Below are 24810 nucleotides of genomic sequence, written 5' to 3'. Positions count from 1 at the left end.
CTGGTATAGCAACCTATCCCGTACTCTTCACCTCCATTTAATTACTTTTGTGTTCAATAGCGTGTGTCACCATTTCAAATCATTCCTTTAAAAGTACCAAAAAGTTTAGAAATGTGTTGAAGTGTCATACGCTTGTTTAATTGCTCTATTATGTTTACAAGGTCTATTGTCTCATCACTTGGGGGGGTTACACATATTCTATCCTTATTATCATTTGCACTAATTGTGTTTAACTTTCCATGGTATATAATTTTACAAACAAGTTTATTAAATTAAGTATAAGGATTTAGTTTTTAATATGAAAATAAAAGCAATATTCTGCTCTTGAAGTGTATTTGATAGGCTATGACTGTATCAAATGCTTCACGTTTGTTTTATAAATCATTACAATAGCTATAAAGTACCACATTCATCTCTAAAGTCAAAGGGTTACTGATTTATTATTCTAAATGAATTTAATAGCAACTTAAATTCTACAGGGGGTTCCTGTGAACCTTTAAATATGGGACAAGGCTAGTTTTGGTACTCCTTGTGGTTTTAACCTCCCTTTCTGCCCATTAAACCTGGAACTAGGTTTATCTTGCATTTTTAGCAGCCTCAAAAGACAAATACACCGCGGCGTAAGATTTTCAGCACTAGAATTGTCAAAGTTTATTAAGTGAATAAAACATTTGCGAGAAATATTGTTGAATGTTCTGTGAAGAGGAGACCAACAACAGAAAAAATGAAGACATTTGTGCATTGCCTTTTTTTCTTCTTCCCATAGCTTCTCTCTCTCTATCATGTCTATATGTATTCTCCAGTGACTAGTGCTTGGCTTTAATGACATGGCACAGAAAACTCTTAAAGTATCTTTCAGTAAACATAAATTCAATTTTTATGTAATTTTTACCTCTTGGACTGTTGTTTTGATCAGCCTACAAAAAGCACGATTTAAACACGGTCACGATGTACCTTTACAACATGCATTTCCTTATATTTTGAACAGTTTACGATAAGCATCTACTTATTTTTCATGTTCTGACATTTATTTTTTTCTGGCAGACATTGATATTTGTATCATATCTTCTGTGTTAGTTGTAGGCTACTGGTATGCCTTTTCCAGTCGAAATGTTGTGCATTCAAATAATTCACTGGGCATCGCATTGGCTGTCTGTTGTTTATCTGCTTTCTTTCTCTTCCTTCGCTTTTTCCGTTATTTATGGAGCAACGGGGGAATTTTTCACTCTACCCCTTTTTGCTGGGTTTCTGTAGTTTACAGCTATTCTCCAAGGGCAACAAGCTACACGAAAACTGGCTAATGAAATGAACTCGCCCATCTTTTCTGTTTCATCCTTTAAGCCTCTCTATCAACCTCATTCGCTGTGAACAACACAGGCTTTGGACGAAAAGAGTAACATATTTAAAACATAAGCTGTTTATTTACTTAAAACCCCAGATATAGTTATTGCCATGATTGGCGTGACGCTGTTTCTTTAATTGAACTGATTAGCATACCAGAATGATGAAGACATTGCGAAGTAACAGCCCCTCGTTGTTTATCAACCTTAGTTTAGACACTGCAGGAGTACTGTGACCCCCAGGCACGAGTCACTTGATCTCTTTGTATCTCAACCCACACCTGTACAACTAGGTACAAACTGGATCCCACTGGAAATGAGCTGAGCTAGCTCCTCTAGGCTATCCTGAGGTGCATTTACCAATATAATATACAACAAGCACAGAGCACTGCATTATAATGAAGATTCAGGAGCCCAATAAAGATGACAAGCGCAACCAGGACTCGGAGAGACCCCGAGACACTGACCTGTCGTTAAGAAACCGTACCGGCCTCTGTGGGAATAGTCTCCCAGTCAACTGATCACAAATCGAGCCGAAGCGGGCGGTTCTCGAAGCAGGGTGAACGCGGTGTTATGAGAGGTTGCTCATTTGCACGTATAAAAATACATTATTTTGTGTTTCTTTCTGTCTTTTTCTTGTTTTGTTTCTTTGCCTTTGTATATCCGCCGAGACGAGGCATTTGATTTCTGTGAGGAGAAGTTGTTTCTAATTATCCGCAGTCTGCGAGGACTCGGATATGCAACTTGGAAATGTCCTTTCATGTGAAACTTGAAGAAATCTATCATTCACTTTCTTATTTCCTCCTAAAATGCTACTCTTCTCAATAAGTTACAATTCTCTGCTTCTTAGTTGAACCTGAACACATGAGAAAGCTTGCAATATATCACATACAAGAAAGGACACTATGAACGTTATATAAGGCCTTTGCAAAACCATTTTAAACAAAACCCCCAAAAATGTATTAAACCTGCCGATGAGGGGCCCATATTGATCAGCTAGGAAAAAAACTATTCTGATGAAGCATTAGTATGTATCTTTATTTAAACACTTTGATATCGAGGGGGAATTCTGCTTTTGGTCCTACTCACCGATACCTTCAGTATCATATTTTTTGTTTGTTTGTTGTGAAATGAAAAAAGGCTTCTTCAAGTAACTTCCCGAGAGTGATTTCTGATTCTCGCGGACCGGCAGCCCGGACATCTCAGTCTCATAAAGTCGGTGGACAGTTGTGTTTTATTAAACACAGAAGGAGGGGGTTTATTGTTCGCATTGGTGAGCAGTGGTGCAAAGCCAGAAGCTAAGCAATGGGTACACCAAAAGCACTGCTTGTAGCATCGAGGATCATCTCGCAGTCAGCCCGGCCCTATTAATATCCGAGTGTGGCATCGAGCTTCATTCATTATTCATCGCCACGCAGGCAGAGGCCACTTCGAGACCTGATAAATTCTCGCTTAAATGACAATGAGTGACAGAGCCTAGGGTTTTATAGTCTTCCCTTCTCTATAAGTGCAGTGCAGTGGGCAAAGGTCCGGACTGATCCTCCACTAATGACCAGCATGATGTATGTGCAGCTGCAGATCTTCTGACACGCGGTCTACATGGCATCGCTTCCAGCCTGCTAGCAGAAGCAGATCTGAGGCGAACGGAGGATGAATGCTTGACAGGCCTGTGCTGCTAGGGAAGAGGCCCGTGAAATTCATCATTAGCTGGGACACAGAGGGTTAACCCTGGAGGGGAGCTTTGGGGAGGGGAAGGAGGCCGGCGCCGGCCACTGCTTTACCTGCACTCCGCCGTTCAGAGTGAAATTAAAATAGAAGAAAGCAAACGCTGGGCTTGACAGCTCGCTTTGGCCTCTTTTGAGAAAAAAACTAAACAAGAAAACACCAGCTGTTTGTTCATCCTGTTCTTTTAAGATTAATCATTGGTGGGGGTTGCTGCATTTTATCCAGAACTCAGGTTAAAACCGTAAAATATGCTTTTACAAAGCCCTGGGTGTGTAACATGCAATATAAGACAAGTGTAAAATAAATATATTGTTATATTGATGTCAATACAGACGCATCTTCTTAAGAGACATTACAAATAAACAGCACAGTCTATATAATCTATTGTATATATATATGTATACATGTGTGTTTAATTCAATATTGTGCTGTAATCACAGTCTGTGAGTGCTTTAGCAGTTCTGCGACCTATAATCACACACCTCTGTATTTCTCGATCTCTGGTTCTGTGAGTCTAGGCGAGCCTGAGACTGATGGGTGTTTGGACCAAGACGGCTCACTGCAACGATACTGTTGACTCGCGTTCCTCGTGAATCAAGGCCTAGAGTAAGGTCATGCTAAAAATTACACAATGTACAGAGACAGTGCTAATGGACATCAAAGACCTCATGGGCATATTATGGAGACAGAAGCAGATTATATGGTAAGTATCTAAAATTAGGACTGCCTCAGACAATTTCTCTGTTCGGGAGTGAAGGCAGAGCGAAGGATGATGCAGGACAACACAGGGGATAAAGATCAGGCTCGGAAAGTCAACAAATCCCACACACACATACATAATATATATACACAAGGCTTTATGACAAGAGTTTACACAAAACAACAAGAGAGACAAACCCCACAACATGTCCAGGAAAAAACATACAAGCAACATGCAAACAACACAGATAAGAAGTAATTAATCACGCTAAATTCAGAACTCCAGTGAGACTGACATGAAATAACCTTGTTTAAAGTGCTCAGGAATCATTTGAAATTCCTTGTTCCCACCTATCATATTTTACAATTTGAGGTTTATTTGATATACATTTTTTATTTTAATAATTTGAAACGAGCTCAATTTCTCCAGTGATTTACAGTCATTCTTTATAGTGTGTCATATCTTTATAGATTCATCTGATCCTTTCCTGGCATTTCCACGTGTCCCTATTCCAGACAGCGCCTTCCAGTTAAGGAAATGTTTAGTTTCTCTTTGCTAGTGTTCAGCGTACTATACATTAACTCCGATTTAATGACATGTCACAAGCGCTTAATCAAGGGGGCTTTGGAAAACTGTAAAATGGTACCATCCTCATTAGGACATTACAGTTGGCCTCGAATTGTGCTATGGGACATCTACGCTCAAACAGTGCACTTTTATAAAATTTCACTGGACAGCCAGGAAAGGCAATATAGTCGCTTCAAATTACCTTTCTTATTAATCGCTCAATTTGTGTCCAGCCACCACTGGGCTCCTGGTGTCCCGTTCACATGTCCTTGTGCTTAATTGAAGGCAAAAATCCTTGGAATTGCCAACATGAACACTGCATATTGTGGTATTAAAAAAAGGCAACAGTTAAACACACAAACACATAAAGAAACACACATCTGATCTCCCACTCATTCTTTGTCAGGTTGCATTTTGTAGATGGTCAAGGCATTGATAGCAGTAGCAGCTCGAAAGAAAAGGAATAAAGACAAGCTTGCATAATGGTCAAGCTCAGTACGCAAATTAAGCAGCCAGCTAGTGACTGCAGGATATAAGGTATTGGTGGAATTCCCTGTTAGTAATAGGTCAGTGAACTGCCTTCCAGATTTTTAAATGGGCACTCAACTCACATTCGTATGATTTGAGCTATAATATTCGCTACTTCAATGTTATTTTTCATTTTTCAGTCCTTATACAGTTTATGAGTGGTTGTGTTTATCTTTCCAAATGATTGCCTTCAGTTCTCCAAAATACTTTTTCATTTAGATATATGTACACTTCCATTTAATGGTTCTGATTTAACACCGCTAGTATCAAATGTGTCTGTTAAAACACTTGTAAAGCAAAACAGAAAAGGTGAAGCAGTGAAGATACATCATCATTTCATAGCTAGGATGGATTCAAACTAATTGGCATAATGACGTTTGTATGGTATATTACCATTATAATGAAAATGGTTTCTCCATAGTTTTTTTGTATTATCATGTAATCGAATCAAATACAAAATTGTACAGGTTCTCTTTTTTTTGTTAAGAGACGCTGTAGCAGGAGTATATAATATTAACACACCAATTACACCACCATAAAGTGTGTGTGTGTGTTATATGTCTATAGTTACCGATGTCTGTATCCAATGGAATGGAATCTTAATTACAAATTACTATTGGGAGGGAATGAAGACTAGCCATTTTGTATTTGTTCAGCTACGGTGCCGCCTTATTGCATAGCCTCAGCATTAGACTTAACAAAAGCTCCAATGTGCGTCTACGATTCGTATGACCGCGACTTCAATACAAGACATCACAGGCCCTGCTCCCCGCGTTTCCCTTAATAGCCTGTTCCAAACGAGGAAATAATTAAAATTCTGCATTGCAAGATATGACATTCTGTCCTTTTCCCTGCGTGGAATGAAGATTTCTGCATCCTGGGGTGTGTGTCTTAGCAACACTTCTGCTGCAGAGCCTTTAACACCCTTTGAAGGGTCTGCACATCACATCTACCACATAACAGGCTACTGGCTTTTATAATAATAATAATAATAATAATAATAATAATAATAATAATAATAATAATAATAATAATAATAATAATAATAATACAAATACTGGGAATTTGGTCCAACCTGTTAAAGTTCAGACTCTAAAAGGACAGTTTTAATTCTGGTTAAATATATCATCATCATCATATATCATAATTCAAAGTTTATTACAAAGTTACCTCCATTACCATCTGTACAACAAATACCTTGCAATACATGAACAGTGCTTAATGTGGATCTAGATGAATATATAGAAGTTTATAATCTGCCCAAATAGTGTATAATTGGAAAACATACACTAAAGAGTCTGAGAAAATAACTATTAAGTTCAAATATATGGAAAAACATATTTGCAACAAAATGGTGACTAAAATGTTTTTTCCAGCGTTGCAAATCCCATTTGTTTCTCAGATCAGTTCTCAAAATCTATGAGGAAATGCTTCCAAAATATTGAGACATTAATACAATCCATGTTGATACTTCTCTAATCATAGCACACACACAATACACACGCCACATTGTATATCAATATAGCTCTACAGTTGTCTGCTTTTAACTGGGAGTGTGCTCTTAACACATTATTGAACATGCATGTTTCTAAATACTATATTATCAAGAACTGTATTGTTCTGCGCACCACACTCTTAGGGGCTGCATTCAAAAAGAAAACAGCAAGAGAATTCAGACCAACAATATTTTATTAGTTCTTAATAGAAAGGATTGTTACATTTCAGCTTTGATCAGAGATGGACTCCCCTTTTACGAATATAATACTAGAACAGCATTCAATTTTCAAGCCCATGTGATTGACTTTCTTCAGGTCACACAGACTTGGTCATGTGCTTCAGATCACCGTTCTTCTGCAAAGTCTGCTTCTTTTATGTTTCTGTTCATGTTTCCACTTTAGGAGACTCTTCTTCCATGGAGGTGTGCCATAGACGGCCTCCACACAGATAACCCTCATGGTGGGACTGGAATTGTTTCATCCACATCCCCAGTTGTTGCTCTTGGGGTTGGTAAAGCCACCTGAAACTTCCTAAGGATCGACGCCAGAGTCACAACTGGTATGCTCATCTTTTGATTGTTTTTCTAGATGTCACCCACTGGCTTCAGTTCCACACGTTTTAGGAAACTACCAGACCCGACCAACACATGTTGCAGGATTGCATTTATAGTCTTCATTTTCATCTGTATTTAGAAATATATGTATTTGATAGATGTCATATATTTATATCATCAAGGGTGCAGATAAAAACAGGGCAACTATAGGTATATACATATGTACACACACATACAGATAAACAGTGTGATTCATCATTAATAAACCATGAAACAGTGGGAGCATGATGAACACAGGTCAATAGCACGCGCCTAGCAGTTCACTCTGCTCTCTGCTCGGGATTTCATTATGGCTACATGCTATGATTATTACTTGTAGCTAGTTTCAGAAATGTATGCGTAATAACATTGTTGTGCTTTTTCTTTTATGAGACGTAGGGTAATAGTGCATTCCATTAAATGTATAAGTGTATAAAAATCATAATTTATTATTGAATAATACTTTTATTATAGAACCCAGATATGTTTATGTACTGCAGGTGGATCCCTATAATACTACTCCTCTATAATACAACCCAGATTATGCACGTCTGGCAGATAATTAAATAAAACATGAGCAAAGTGTCTTCAAACATTAAATTACAGTCGTGCTATTTTCTTTGTTACACCTACACACCATTTATATGTAATAGCACAGCCATCTCTCAGAAACTGCTGCTGTTTCATCTCACTCTGCAGACATAAACAAAGCCTGAAGAAACACACATACACACACACACACACACACACACACACACACACACACACAGACACACACACACACAGACGGACAGACACTCAAACCCCTGAAACAACAAAATCAATCACTGCAACGTCCAGCTGCTGTCAGAGGCATCCATTTTAGAATCTGAGTAGAAATATGCTGCCATCTTGTGGTCAAATACAGGATTTGCTTTAAGTAGAAAGAAAGAAAAGAAATATAGGTTATATTCATAAACTAAGCACAAGCAAATAAAAAATGTCAGGTATTTCACTGCAAACTCTCATGGTGTCCTGTATTAAATAAAATCCCTCACAGACTCAATTTCAAATTTCATTATTTCAAATGTTTTGTTTCCTGTTTGGTGTAGATTATGACATACTAATGTTACGAGAGGAGGAGAAACAGACGGTAGCCCTTGATACTGAGTAAACATGGTTTCAACACTCTTTAATTCTGCTTTTCTTCTACCAAAATGAATCACTTGTTTGGAGACAATGGCATTGACAGCACCATTTTATTTCAACAGAAATTATGGTTATTCTATTGAGTTACACTTACCTTGAACTCAAAGTCAAACCTCTGACCTGCAAATTGCAAACTACAAATTCTACGTCTATCCAATTTTCATTTATTTGTGCCTTTTACAACAGATTAATAGGGTAAAAGGGTTCTGTGACGAGCTTGTCAACTGCGATTTGTGGATAGTGCCACATTTTGATTGGTCTAAGCCCTTGCATCAGAAACACCAAACCTCAGTTGTCTCTTGATAGTGATCTCAGACGTGTACGTGTGTTCATGTGGAACCCCCAAGCATGTATGAACACACATGGAAATGGGCTGTATCAAAAGGGCCCCCTGGGGAAAAAAAATACATATGTGCATTACAAAAAGCCTTTTAAAAAGGAAACAGAAACTCATGACCTTCCTTTTTTTGTTAAGCTGTTACTACATTTATTTATACATTAATCCTTAAACTAGAATCATACAATCATACATTATATATATTTTTTACATAAAGCCATTGTATGGAACAAAGTAACACCAAATGCCGTAGATACCGATTCCCTATAGTTTTTTTAGGGTTAAGTGCTTGCCTCGATTAATTACAATTCGATGGGATGAATGGCCTTCTCCTCGGCTACCTTTTTCTTATTTTCTGTGACTTTGGAGTCATTAGAATTGTGCACAACGTCAAATGATTTCACAGACGTAAAGTGAAGGTCATATGCCACATCAAAGTCTAGTTTCAGCAAGGGCTTTCAGTTAACGGGTTGTGTGTTTTCTTCAGTAACTTCCTGTATTGGGAAGAGAAAAATAAATGCTCTACTTGCGACATTATCATGACCCTAACTGACGGGTGAGTCAGGTAGACTGGGCATCAGGACACTGGCATGGACAGAGTTTAAATATAGACCACTTCTAAGAGGAAGTATCACACATGTAGTTAAACAGTAGAGGGATGAGTTGCCTGTGAGCTTTAGGTCTGCAAGGTGTCATACCACCTCTTGCCACCTCCTTAAATGGTCCTTATGTTCGACTTCAAATGCTCAATTCCCCTCCGAAGATGTCGGCCGTTCTTAGACCAGGGATTTATGCAGCAGGATGAGCCAAACTAGCACAGTCTTAACTTGTGATGTCATACGGAAGTCATACATGCTTTTTTTTTCTATACCACTTCTCTGACGGTGATAAAATTAACACACCACTGCATCCATGCCTTGTCTGTGGCGAGATCTCTGCAGTTGGATCTAACATTGTGAGCATACAAATGTTGTCAGGATGTTGCAAATACATAAACAAATACATACATCAATAAATAAATAAAAATAAATAACAGCCTAAAACAGTTTAACAGGTCACCATGGGCCTCAATTTCTGATTTTCCTGTATGGACCAGACTTAATATTCGTATTTGAAGGAACAGCTACATATAAGAATTCAAGCCCTCCCTGTTATGATTTGCTGTTGGTTTAATTTGTCGTTAATAGTTTGAAAAAGTTTGCACGACCTTTTAACACATACGTGACTGAGAAAGAACAGTTTTATTCAATTTGATGCAGCTTTGAAAAGCAGGGATGCTGGAAACAATGTCTAATTTCTCTGTATTTCCATTCTAAATATTTTAGTCCTCAGCTCCCTTTACAAAAGTTCACAGCATTGCACGTTTGTAGAGGAAGGATCGTCTCAAGCTCACAGCTCCACCTTCTCCCATAGCAGGAAGTACAAAAAATATGATGACTTAAAAATAGATCATTTATATAAGATAGTGAGCAGAACTAAGAATGAAAAACAATATGCTAAACCAATTTAGTAATTAAAAATCCATTCTGAAATGTAATTTGCACGTGCAAAAACAAAATTAAAAAACAAAACAACACCTTGACAACAATACTGATGAATGCTTAAAAAATTATAATTTGTTGCAGTTGTATTTTGTTAATTATGCAGATGTTCAAGGATATGGTCTTAGCAAGTGCATTCCAAAAAGTCTCACTTACGTACTTACCAAATTTGGTTGAAATTCATGACTTTATACATAAACAAGATACTTTGTAATAAGTCAACAAAAAACAAACAACTCATGCTTGTACTTCACTGTTAAAACAATTTGTATTTTGCTGGACATACGAATTACGAGTGATTTTCATCTCAGCTTCTGTAAATGTTCAGCAAAATTTATTTCAGTCTGGTATTTTTAAGTTAGAGACAATTTGAAACTGATAATAGACGACAGCTGATCTTCACAAATCGTAACATTTGGATTTGGTAATAAATACGATAATTTACAAAAAACGAACAGCAGAAAACACAAACAAATCAACGTATACATGTACACACATTTTAAATGCAGATGTTTTTTATATGTTGAAAATACATTTATTTAAATCCTGAAATACTGTTTATAGATAGAATTGTTTTATTATTTAATCACAGCTGCTATCATATATGCCTGTCAATTGTTCTTTGTTGTCACAAATGTAAATTGAAACAAAGTGAAATACTCAAAGACAGGGACGGGAGTGTTGTGGGATTGTTTGATGAATATTTAATCTAAAACTATATTTTTGGTTACAAAAATGCTTCTTCTATGTTCTAAGGTCTGTGGCATTGATAGGCTTGACACTCTGAGCTGTAATGCTACTGTGTGTGCTGCTGTAACATGTAAAAACAGTATGATGGCCTTTTGCACCACAATACATTTCTCAGCATGTTTATTTTTATACATTGAACAAAAGGCCTTAACTCTAGATGAAGCCTGACTGTAAACCCCATCACAATCTGTGAGAGGAAGAGTACAATGTTCTCTCCAATATTACTGTTTCAACTGGTGTCTAACATTTCATTTTGTTAAGTGTGTTGAATTGTAAATTAGATTTATCCCGACTACGGTTATTAGTATGAACTGTCCACTTGCATGTATATTTTTACAAGCTTCTACAGAATTCTCGAAAGGATGGTGGTTCTTTTATATTCAGGCATGTTATATAAAGAACCAGTGCTGTTCTTTAGCATTTTGTTTTTCAGGAGTAAAAAACTTACAAATCCCAGTATATTAATACATTATTATATTACCACTGAACCATGTTTAGGTGATACAAAGACTGCAAAGGCTAAGACAATCAAGAAGTGCATGAACTTACAAAATCATATTAATGTTCTTCTCATTTCCTGTTCTTTCATCACAAGCTTTTTTTTGTTGTTGGTTTTCAGTAGAAAGTCATGTTAAATGCACCCAGTGGCCATGTACATAAATGTATACATATACCATTGTACTTTCCCAGCTAAACAAGGGAGATAACTTATTATCTTTAACTGTCACCAAATGTAGCAGAAAATTAGTGTAACATGTTTGTTTTGCACTTCTTTATAAAAAACAATCATTTTGCTGCACTTTGGTTTTCTGATGCTTGCAAATATCAGAGATGTTGAGTGTGGCTTTAAGTGTTAACCTTAGAGAGCTTTGGTTAGCATCTCGTACAGCTATACATGTACAATTTATTAAATAGATGGTCTTAATCAATGTGCAGGAAATGCACAAGCAGAATATGACTAAGGAGATGACCAACATCATCATAATATGAATGAACTTTGATTTTTTCCATGCCTTATCTTTCATGGGCGAGTGATTCTCGAAACTGCACATGATATAACAAGGCACTAGAGCTGCCTGGGCTTTAGTAAAAACACAGACCAACTTCCTCTGACAGGATGACGCCAATAACACAACTGGCAAGGAAGTGGTGATTCGCTGCAGTCTTAACACGAAGGCAGTGGCATACGAACAGGGAAAAACAGAAATGTCATCAGCCTGAAGACAGAGATACAAAAAGAGCTGTGGATGGCCTACACAGTTCTTGGGGGGGTTTGCATTCTGCTCTTGCAACATTTAACAGGTTTTAAACATGTAAATTACTGTTCTGAGTGAGGATTCAGTATTAGTCTCTTTGTTTACAACGTAGTGAAATAATTGTCCTGTACTCCTGATATCCTCCCAGCCCTCCTGGGTATTGACTGAATTTGGCAATACTAGGAGAAAGATGTGCTAAAGTAGTAATCCATTATATTTGGCAGACTCCACTCAGATAACTCAAACTGATCCATCTGAGATGCTCTCAATTTATAAACTTGAGCAGGTGCAAGCTCCTCCCCAATCTGCTGTCCATAGATTCGCTTCAGGTGGGCGTTAACTGAATAATAGGTGACAACAGTGTTTGTTGCAGGGCGGCCATCTTGAAATGAATGTGGGTGTGGAGTTTAGGAGGAGAAACAAAGAGAGTAACCCTAAATGTCAAAAGACACATGTTGTCTGCATACGATTGGCAGTAAATACAATTCCAGTTATGTTGAATGAGCCTACAGGTACAGCTGTGGTAATGGCCTCTGTTCTTGCTCCTACAACCTCACCTGTGAAAGGTTGAGTGTTGTGTTTGTATGATGTTTTTTATCCAGACTTACGTTACTCAGCTGAACCTGTCAACTTGATCAGGTTAACATGAGGATAAGCAAGTGCAAAAACACAAAAAACTAACAAAATACATTAGATTTAACTTACTAAAGTATGAATATGATAATATTATAGTAGTTTTTTACCAGTAAATAGTAGTGAAAATGCATTCTACTCAAGTGTATATGGGCTTAACAGTTTGTCAATAGTTTGGTGAACATGGAAACTACCACTTCACTGATTTATATCTTATCAAACCATGAAATATCAAGCCTCTCCACACAAAACAGTGTGCTTTGTAAGTTCTTCTGTATTCCAGAAATATAATAAGAGAAACTGTGTAACATGTATCTAATCCTTGGGACTGAAATTATATTGCATAGGTTTACACTGGAATAATTTATAATATAAAATTAGTATTAATGTAGTTATATTAACAGAACAAGTATTGAAACTCACAATTTAATTCAATTATGTTAATTTGTCCAAATACTTTTGAGCCCCTAAAACTGGGGGGACCGCATATAAAAATGGGTGTAATTCCTGCACCGTTCACCCAATTTGGATGTAACTACCCTCACATTAAAGATGAAAGTCTACACTTAAAGCACAACTTGATTGTTTCCTTTCAAATCCATTGTGGTGGTGTACAGAGCCAAAATGATGACAATTGTGTCACTGTCCAAATATTTATGGACCTAACTGTATAATAATAACAACAATCAGGAGATGACAACTCTAGTGCAGCCACATTGTTTTTCATAGGTTTTACAGTTACAAAAATACTTTTAGTCGTGAAAATGTAATTGGATTACACCTTTATTCTTCTGCACAATACAGCCATATTTGGAAAGACTGGACTCTCTATTGTTGCTGATAGTCTAATGTATCAACCATAAAAAGTTAAAATGCATCTTGAATCCTCTATGGTTTCAGCAGCAGAGAGGAATTTAGCTGCACACTGGGAATGCAGGAGCTCATATCGTAACCATGCTTGTATAACCAAACAAACACCTCTAGCCTTGATTGCTTTGATTTCAATCAACTGCATCGGCCCATTGTCTCGCATTGTTACACTTGCACAGGCTATGATTTTCTCGTGTATAACTAGGGGCACAGGATGTGGTTTCTTCAACCTATGAGTTATTTGATGGTCAATGCATCATGTCTTCAAAAACATTTATAACTTTATACAATTATAACTCAATGCAAAGTTAAATTAAATTACAATAATATACAGTTCATGTTGAGAAGCGGTGTGTTTAACGCATAAAACAATGCTTTTACTCATCACAGATTGTACAGTATGGTTTTAGCCAATAGAAGATGGTGTTGCAGACAACCACTTATGTTCTTATGAACTCTGTGATCTTCCTCACAGAGGTCGCGAGAGCTGACCAATGCTGCTGTAACTATTTCAGTAGCTATTTATGGTTGACTTTTTCTCCTCCAGTATTATGGTATAGTGTAAAGGTACCCAAATAATTATAATGATTAAGATCAAGATACTTCCCTTCTGAATTCTACTTAACCGACTTCAATCCTTTCATCTCCACAACCACACACTCACCCACCCCAGTCTTTTCTGAGAAGAGGGACCACAATTTTAGAGAGCTCCCTCAGTCAACACCATCTCAAATACTTTTTATGTTAAAATGGAGCTTAGAAAACGTACAACGGAAGAGTGAGATGCATGTTTACATGACAGGTCACATCATATAAGAACAAGACAGTAAATAACCTTTTATCGGGTACAGCAGTATCAGCTAAAACTGTTTCTCGTACATGAATTCAAAGCAAACGCACAAACTTTTCCTGCACAGTGTCCTGGTTTTTAATTGGCTCAGCAACACAAGAGTGAATCACGGTTGCTATAAATTAGTATAATTTGGCACTAAATTTAAATTGAAATACTGAAAATGCATGGTTTATGTAAATAACAAAAATATATAGTGGGTAAATTCAATCTTCATTCTTATCAGGGAATACCAAACCACATACTGTACTGAGGAAAACACATTGGGAGGCACCATGTGGGAATTTGGAGCTGGGTTTGTGCTTCAGAATGACAGTGAGGTCTCCAATAATGAACAGCCAGAACTTACATTTGTATACTTTAAAAAAGAGGAATAAAGAAAGATGCATGTTTTTGAAGTTTTGGGTTTATTCAAAACAGAATTAAACTGTTGACTATTACTGTTCTAAACTTCATGAGAAGGTCTCACTATGTTGCAGTAGAAAATGTATGCAAAACCAGACTTCCTGTAAAGAAATGTCCGAGGCATATTCAAAATGTAGGTAAGTCTCTCTGTCTGACATCATTCTCTCTAGCATGACAAGAAGCAAGTGGTTAGGGTTTGGGTAACACATAGAGGAAACTGCACGGACTGATAAGCAGGCAAGAAAACGTATGTGAAACTTTGCTACAGTTCATCCAATTCAAGAGAAGAAAATATATAAAAGAAACCTGTTTTTAATTGATTTTTATACCGGTTTTCAATAGGACGTATGGTGTTTCTGAAGGGCTTTCCAAATCTCTGGAAATGACAAGTCATATTGGACTAAAGCTCCTGGCAATATGTGCTGGGTTGCTGTTCTCCGTCATCTCATGTCAAGGTACGTGATCGATCAGGTTTCTGGCCGTTACGAGAAGTGAAAGATGAAAATGTCTTCGATTTATTTTCTGAACTTTCTTTGCATCAACTGTTTGTGATCAAAATAGGCCCACTTCAATTTGAATAGTCTTTTAACAGTAGTTCTTAGTAGTGATATCAATGATTTTGTTTTCTTTCATGTTCTGAAAATGGGTTGATGTGTCTTCCGCAAAACCTTCTTCAGATTTTTACACTAGTAAACTGGCAAAATCCAATTGTTATAGCACCTCAGCTTAGTTACTTGTAATGTTAAAATGATAAAGACTCATTAAGAAATTCTGGAGTAGAGAAATTATCAGCTGAAGTAGTTCACAAACGTTTCTATATATAATGTGATCATTTAGAAAACAATATTAGACATGCTTTTCGTGATAATTTTACTTATGTTCTGTGCTGTGTATATTACATTTTATTCTTTTGAATCAGTGACTTGTCTTACGTTTGCCACTCCCTACATATTTTGCTTGTAGTTCCTCTTCTGCTTTAACATGGTACTTTGCGTAGTTTAAGGGGTTACAGACGAGCAACATTCATCTTCATTAAATGTATTTATTTGTTAATTTATTTGCATGTGTTTTTGTATTTACTTATTTTGCTGTAGGGGAGATATATTCGACATTGTAGTTCAGTAAGGAAAACAAATACACTTTCCCATTAAGAAAAATGGAATACAAAACCCCAAAATGTACTGCATGATGTACGGCATTTTAAAAAGCATTTTCTAACACTGTTGCATATCTATACAGCTTTGTATTATATTATATACCAGTTGAGCAAAAATGTGGTTCATTCATGTGTGGCAAAATCAGGGTGTGTCCTTTCAGTAATACTTTCACTGCTTATAAACCTTCAGTCAAATATAAATTAGGTACTATAGAGCATTTATTACAGGTTCACTTTCCAAATAGATCCTTTTGTGAACAGGGATACAAATTTAGGTTTATTTTTGTTGTTGTCGTTACTTCCTAAAGCACTGCTTTATGTTAAGGAAGAGAACACTTTCTATTTTAAAACACAATCTGTTCTACATGTTGATTTTCATTGATTTGTCTGGAGGGGCTGTCAAACATATACACAACCCCTGTCTTAACTCTGTCCAATCAACAGGATTATGCTTTACGTTTGTATGTAGGCCGAATCTGTGTTCAAACCCTAAAATGATAGAATTGTTAAATAAACCTAGTGTGAAGGAAAATATGTATTACAGTAAATGAATCAACAAATAACGTGAATGCTTTCCACCATTACTGTACACCAATTCTTAAAATGTATCTTTGGTTTGCTTTTATAAAATGTCACATAATGTAAGGCTAGGAAAACAGTATTCACTTCTTTGTGCTTGTGTTAAATAAATGTGGTATTTAAACCAAGAGATCTCTGGTAGCATAAACTACAGAGAGTAGTTTAAACCAAAATAAACCATATAATAATTAATGCAAAGACAAAATATTATTTTCTTTAAATATAAGACATTTCCCCCCAAAAAATAACCACAACTTTTTAACATATACAGCTGTTAATAGAAAGCTGTGTTGGTGACTCATCCAGTGGCCTTTGCAACCATTTTAATTTCAAGATTAATGTATCTTGCCAGTGTAATATTATATTCCCAGTATATTTTAAGTTTGTTTAATGTTTTTATTATAAGAATTAAGAAAAAAGCCTTATCTGATTTCATTAATCTGGAAAAAAATACATTTGAGGATTTGTTAGGCTATCCAAGAACTGATCTTTCTAGTAATGCCATTTTTTATTTTGTTTAAATAAACATATCTTTAACAATAGGGTCTATCTGCATATTTTTTTTAATGTGTATTCATTGAACACATGATGGATCTTTTCATTGTATTGTTTTATTTATTTTTCCATAATTTTAATTTGCAAGTTGGTAAGTGTCACATTGGGCATCCCAGAATTTAGGGATAAAAATATATTATTATTATTATTAATTCCTTACCAGACACCCTTATCCAGGGTGACATACAAAATATCAGTGCAATAATACAGTACAGTTCAAAGCATAATGCAATTGACAAATTCCAATTTACACAAGTGTATAGGAAATATACAGTAAACAATATAAGTCCAACATCCTAGATTGTTTAAGCTAATATATAATATATGAAACTATAATATATTTTAAATACAAATTGCATGAACCACTACGCTATTTAAAAGTCAAAACATTATATACAGTTTTCCCTATAACCCCCAAAGCCCTCATATAAAGAGACATCTTCTGTGCTTCCATGCATAGTTGGTGAGTTCAATTTCTACAGGGAAGAAACTGCTGAAAACGATCTGTAAATACTGTGAATACAAGGTGATCGCATGTATTTGTGTTCAGGACGTTACAGTATGTGACTGGTTTCAGGCAGTATAATCTATTTCTGTTTCATTGTGACAAATAAAGACTACTAATTTCCTCTTACACATTTAATCACTGATAATTAATCTGCATGAAAAAAAAATGTTTATTTAAAAAAATATGTTCCGTATTTGTAAGTAATTTCCAGGAAATTACCAGTGTAATTCTTTGATGTAAAAAAGACACCTTAAAATAATTGCTCTTCACAACAAAATACTTAAAAAAAAACAAAAAACAAAAAAACAACATTACCATTTCCAGTAAGAAAATGTAATTACAATCTGTATACAAGAACTCCTGGCAGTAGCCGAGTAATTAATAGTTATATTTTCTGAGCTGCAAGTTGTTGTTTTTGAGATGTGCTGCAGTGTAGGCTTGCAGGGCCTTGACACACCACTTCCTCGTTCCATTTTGAGTTTGACTCATTTTGTTTCCAGTCAGTAGGCCTTACAGTCTTCAGAAACTGTCAACCAGCAAAGATGCAGAGAAAAAGGAAGCACCAAAATGAAGAAGTTAACCAAAATCATTTGACTACAAATTTTTTAACATTTCACATCCAGCGAAAGTATCAGTAATAGCTTCTGCTGATTATATGAGTATAAGCTTATTCCATTTTGAAATACATATTCTAATGATATACACCCATATATATATACACACATACACTATATATATATATATATACATATACATATACATACACACACAGAGACACTGCTGTGTACATGTATATCTCGTCCTTCCTTATAAGCATTTGTGATGCTCAGCACAACCTATTTTTGAGTGAACAGTGATGTGAGTTTGTTTGAGGGTTTGAATGAGGTTTAAAGCAAGTGTAAAGGATTTGTAGCTTTAAAATTAGATACAGTAACCAGTGCAGACATGTGACTTAATGCACTGAGCTATTGCCAAAGCGACACTACGGTATTAGTATGAGTTTCATTTCTCGACTGCATTGTTCTCAAGAGTTGTGGTACATTTTACATCCTGATGTATTAACAAAAGACATAAAACAAAACAAACAAATACGTAAAGAAATGAACACTGGCATGACTTTCCCCTTTCCTGGCCTGTGTAAAACCCTTGACAGATCCTGGGGCCTCCCCTCCTTACAGTGCTTCTCCCTATTCGTTTCTCATGCAAAGGGGAACCACACTTCTCTCATGAAAACCCTGTCACAGTAAGATGCCGGTGGTTAGTCTGCAGCAAATAGTTTTCCATCCACTGCACTGGATGTACAAAAACGATATCCGGAAAGCGTGGGCACTTTCTCACCTCGTGAGGCAGATTTGAACAATAGGTGATATTTTATAAGACTGCTTCGGCCGGTGAAGTAGTAGTATGGTTTAATTGTTGTGCATATGATTATTTTGTTAATTTAGCCAGTTTCTTTTCTCTGTCAACCAGGTTAACGTATTCTGTAGAGAGATAGAGGCTCTGATTAAATCAAAACTTCATCCCGCCCATTAGTTTGGAAATACTAAATCTGGGACTTTGTTTGATACAGGTGTCTTGCGTCTCTCAATGGAAAGCCACCATGCAGTACTGATTTTTTTAATTGGCAATTTTTCCATTGGTTTAATTGGTTATTAATTAATTTGGTTGTTTTGCTCATCCCTCCTTCACCACCTTTTCACTTTCACAATGGTTTTCTGATTTGGAGGCCTGTGAAATTGCCATCTTACAATCCCGCTTCTGCTCTTGAAAGACACTTTCTCTGGTGGACAGGGAGGCTAATGAAATGTTTATTTCAATGCAAAATATAGGGAGACACTTTATTGTTATGGGAAATTTGTAGATTTACAATATCATGACTGTCACTGTTTTGGACCCACAAAAAGCAAAAATACAATTGACAATTTACATTGTGTTATTTGTTCACAATATATACAATTTTTCACTAACCTCTAAAAGGAATGAAATTGGAGAACAAAAATTTAAGTTTTTACTTTTTTTTCTGACCTCAGTCATTCCCAGTTTGATGTATTCAGCATCCTGCACTTATACAAACATGCTGTGGTCATTTTTTGGGGTCTAGTGAGCATACAATAAGCTGCCATTGTGTAACAAATAGGACAAATGAAACAAATAAATCAATCATACATTTGTATATTAAAATGCTTTAATTTGTTTTTTTTGTTTTTTTATAATTCTTGGCTTTAATAATTTGGGTGGATCTCAAAGCACTGAAAAATGTAATTAATTAATCATTAAGTACAACATCATCCAGCCTAGTTCTTTCCTCATAACCACATCATATACAACTATGCATCACCCCACCCTAGTACTAAATAACTGCTACACAACTAGTGTGGTTCAGAGCTACATTGTTCCTCTACCCTCTGTTGTCAGATTCAGCAGGTCTAGTGCAGGTTTTACAGCAAAAAAAGTCAGGGGGTGGGTTCGCTTAATCATATAGTGCAATGAGCATATAGCTAGCAGCATCACAATATAGCACAGTCTAGATAAAAGACAAAGCCACATCCTGTGACTATTTATTGTTTTAGCAGACATTTTCACAGGAACAGCCAACTAAATTACTCTGGTACCCAATTAATGTCTGCATTACTGCAGTATATTACACAAACACACTCTCAATACTTATTTTTAAATTTCTATGTTTTATTATATATGTATACAACCATTATATATATATATATATATATATATATATATATATATATATATATATACTGATATGATCAGTGTTTTCTATTATTTATTTATTGACTTTAATACTAATAAAGTTATGTATTTTTTACTTTTTGTATTTCAATGTGAAAGTTTTAGATACCTGTAACAACATTACATAGATATCTGTACTGAGCGCCAAGTCATTAAGAGCAAATCTCCTTAGTTGAGTTATTTTAAGAAAGACACAAAACAACTCCACCAACAAGATCTGCTCTAAACAACTCTTTTTTTTTTCACTTCAAGAAGTATGTGACGACACATTACAGGTGCACCATCCTGTAACACCTGAGTGCAGATTGAAGAGTGTCTTTCTTATTGAAAGCCATTCTGAATAGCTGCACAACCCGAGGTGGTTTTGTGGTGAGGGATCACATGTAGTAAAGTGTAATACAGTAGAGCTTACATTAAAACTAATTTTGATTCTCAAGCACCCTCTTATGGCAAGATTAGAAATGACTTCACTATCATTGAGAAGCTTTTGTTTGGTAGAGAACTGCTGCCATTTAATCATGAAAATTTACATTTACAGGTGGAAGAATTAAAATAAAAAATCATAATATTATAATGTTTTTTCCACAGGTATTATGATACTGAACGAAATATTCCCATAGTGAGATATAAGCACGTAATGACTATTGACCAACTAGAAAATTGCAACATTATAAAGTTCCTCTTCAGTCTTCCTCCCAATATTACTCACCTCTGTAGGAACTCTGATTTAGTTTTTACATTCACAGGAATGGAGAAATAACTGCATAGACTCTCAGGTCAAACAAAATGGATTATATTGACAGAAGATCTCAAATAACATACAATCTGGATTCACTGTCCTGTTTTGATAGATTTCAGATTTTGTATTGTCGACAATAGAATTTTCTCTATTTTCAAATCTAACTATAAGATTTGCAAAATGACCAATATTCTGTGTCTAATAATATATAAACATCTTGATTATATCTGGACGGCCTTTGCATGTGTGAAAGTAGTGTGCAGCGTGTCTGTGGAACTGGTGCTGGTAGTAGCGCCGTGTGGATTGTAATAGAGAAGAAAGAGACACAAACAACTGTCGTTTACTGGCAGGACTGAGGTGTTGTCAAAGAATCAAATTAAACCATTAAGTTTACATAGTTTACACAGCCCAGCTTTCAGACTCTTTAATAGGATATATTTATTTTTAATTTGTTTTCTATTTTAGTTTATTAATTTATTAACTCAAAACACATTTTGACATACACAGGGTCAAATGTAATTTGCAACATGGGCTTAAATGTTACTTAAATGGCACTAGTAAGGCACAATAGTATTCTTCATTAATAGTACCTATTTCAATTATTGTCCATTAAATGTATATTTTATAATGAGTTTGCCTTTGAAAGTTTTCCCGCTTTATCGATACTTATTCCCTCTTAGTTTTTATAAATAGAAGCGACAATGAAAATATTGAGAGTTGTCTTTTAATCAGGTAAAGTCAATATCTATGAAGTTAGTGACTTTTGACAAAGGTGTAGTAAAGTCTTTAAAAAAGTTAAAATTGAATAGTGGAGACTGATTTATTATCTTAACGCCACAGTATATTACTTTAGGTTCAGGACAAACCTTTTTTCTTTGAATAACGGACCAGCATGCATATCATCTCATGCTAGTGGGATATTCATTAATTGCTCAAAGAACAACTGTAGTTGATACAATACAATGTGGTTTTCGGGGGAAAGTCATATTCATTTGAGGTTGTGGGGTTGGGGGTGAGGGCAAGATTTCGAAAAGAGGAATTTCTTCTGAAGCTTTGCCTAAGATTACATGACGGATAAGCAAAGTGGATGTCACACCCAGAGTACTACTTTATTTTATGTGAATTGAACCATATCTGAAGTGTTGAAGACGGACCACACCAGTTCGATATTTTGATCATTTGATTAGACACCATCAGCGCATCAAGGATTCATCCCTACGTGTGCCTGCCTTCGAAATAACATTTAAAAGATCGAAATAAACAGATGAACATCAGACGTAAAGCCTACAAAAGTGAAACTAAAGTCAAGTCTTGTTCTAAGTTGGAGCAGTTAGTTCACACTCAGGAAGCTGTGGTTTCGTGCTGAAATAGAACAGCTCGTCTGAGGAGTGAGTTGCCATAGCAGCCAGGTTACACCATTTAAAGACTGCGAGGTTGTAACCACTGTAACAACACCCCTTCCTTAGAGCTGCAGAACATGAAGAAATAAACAGAAGTAGGAGTAACCACAATGGAGCACACGCATGCTAAAAGCTTTTGCAGAATGTCTTTAGGTGCACAGGCCACACAGGAGTAGTTGCACTATATTATATTTGCACTGGAGCTGCTAGGATGGCACTAGTTCATTTGCTCACATTTCTTTCTTTATTTTAGCAAACAGTTGGTTATGCTGGAGTTATTTGAAAAGACCTCTTCCAAGCAGCCAGTGGCACAAGTGTTATAATCTCTGAATTGTTTGTCTTATTGTGTTACTGTTCACACTGCTGCCCAGGCTCCACTGAAGCAACTTATCTTCAGATCATTTAAGCTATGAATAACGTGGTATTGACAATGTTTATAGATACACACTGTAACATTATATCTATTATTATGTACAAATTATTAAATAATATTCAACATGAGACAGAAACTGTTGAATGCACTCTAATTTGTTCATTTTCTTTTTTTCAGAGGTTTTTTCAACCACCAACTGTAAGACTGACTTTTATATTATTATTATTATTATTATTATTATTATTATTATTATTATTATTATGAATACATGTTATTTAATATATTTATGTTTGATTTATTAATAAACATGCCTGTCCTCTTATTGTAAAATTGTGACTATTTCTAAACTACTAATTGTAAAGCTTCCATTGTTGGATTCGATCTTGTGGTTTTGATTTATAGTCACAACATCATCTATTACACTTACAGGTAACTTGTAAACAAAAAAACATTTAGGGAATTTGTGTATAAATGTGTGCATATTTTGTGACTAACCAAGGTAACATAATTTTTGCTTTCTGCAGGTAAGTGCATCATTAATTTTCATAATCACTTCTGATTAATTAAACATCTACATCCACTGACACTCAGTGGTTCTGCTTGTATTAAACCAATCATCTGCACTCGCCACTTCATCTACCTCCAAACCAGAAAGTTCAGATACCACAGGTCATCATTTTGATGATGTCTTACATATATCCCCAAAAGTCAACTATATCTTCCTAAAGGAAACCTGGAATTTTTGGAACTGGAACTGGCTTGAAGGTCTTTAAAGGTCTTAGCCCATGAGTATACTCACTGACATGCACTGGTCCTGTTGGCACAAATCAATTTTTTTTTCTGGTTTTACTTCCACAGCAACCACCCAGACAACCAAACTCCCACTCACCACTACACCTATCTCTGCAATAAATTATTCAAAATCTACAGGTAAACCTCAGAACCATTTAACACTCACTGTGATGATGTCTCACAAATATCCCCAAAAGTCAAACATTTCTCTTCCTCAAAAAGAAAGGAATGTGCTAGTGACTGAGGCACATTGACTGGCTTGAATGATTGAGTGATTAATGAGTCCTAATATAGTACATCTGGCTATAACAAAGTAGCTAAATATTTGCATTAACCAATTAATAAACTATACTTGAGACTAACTGAGAAACCTAGTAAACATACACTGTACATAAACAACATGTTCTGGAGAGAAAGGACAGAATTAAGTATCTTGCCCATCAGACCAGAGATTTAAGATTTATGGATGCCACCATAGCAGAGAACCGTGGAAAAATTCACGGGATAGCCATTCATATGTATCTTTCACTTATTTAGCTCCTATCTAATTACAGAGTCTCTAAATACATACAGCATTAATTTACACTGGGTACTTCAGGATGCCCTTTACACAACACTATTGCATTTCACAGCTGCTTAATGTAGAGATATTCTTATTAGAATTAATTTATGGGCAATGTGTCAGTATGTTGAAGAAAATAACAGTGGTGATAGCATCACATGCATCCAACATCTGGACACTATCAATGGTAGAATTGAATTATCCTGTACTGGCAAATATAATTATATAAAATATCAGTCAATTAACTATATATAACTAGCCCTTTGTGGTCAGGAAAAAAAGCTGATGAATCAGATTGTACTGGTTAACTATTTCAAGATTTGTTTGGTGACATCTGTCAGCTTACTATACAGCAGTGTACAAGGCACATTAGCTTACTTTTATTTCAAAGGTACTTCTTTCCCATCACTTGACTCACTGACATTCACTGGTCGTGCTGGAATAAAACACTCACTTTCCTGCTTTTACTTCCACAGCATCATCCCCCACAGTCAAACCTGCACCCACCACTTCATCTAACTCTGCACAGCCTAATTTGAATTTTACAGGTAAACTTGATGACTATTTAATTGTTCCTGTTCCGATGTTTGTTCTAGCTTTGATATTCAGAAGCCTTTAT

The 24810-nt window shown here is 35.8% G+C and overlaps 1 protein-coding gene across 7 annotated transcripts in view; it reads left to right on the top strand.

Annotated features, from left to right (window-relative positions):
- Positions 1–14945: 14945 nt before the first annotated feature.
- Positions 14946–24810, top strand: part of ptprc (protein tyrosine phosphatase receptor type C) — a 32230-nt gene continuing 22365 nt past the window's right edge. For 4 of the 7 annotated variants that reach the window (XM_066691785.1, XM_066691783.1, XM_066691784.1 and 1 more), the window contains exons 1-5: positions 14946–15026; positions 15122–15234; positions 23015–23035; positions 23696–23767; positions 24668–24739. In XM_066691785.1, the coding sequence (XP_066547882.1) occupies positions 15162–15234; positions 23015–23035; positions 23696–23767; positions 24668–24739 (238 nt within the window). In that variant the 5' untranslated portion in view covers positions 14946–15026; positions 15122–15161. The remainder of the gene's footprint in view (positions 15027–15121; positions 15235–23014; positions 23036–23695; positions 23768–24667; positions 24740–24810) is intronic. The other 3 variants (XM_066691786.1, XM_066691782.1, XM_066691787.1) reach the window with 2 other exon arrangements.

Source organism: Amia ocellicauda, chromosome 19 (genome assembly GCF_036373705.1).
Source record: "Amia ocellicauda isolate fAmiCal2 chromosome 19, fAmiCal2.hap1, whole genome shotgun sequence".
Classification (NCBI taxonomy): Eukaryota; Metazoa; Chordata; class Actinopteri; order Amiiformes; family Amiidae; genus Amia; species Amia ocellicauda.
This window is presented reverse-complemented; position numbering and strand designations above follow the sequence as displayed.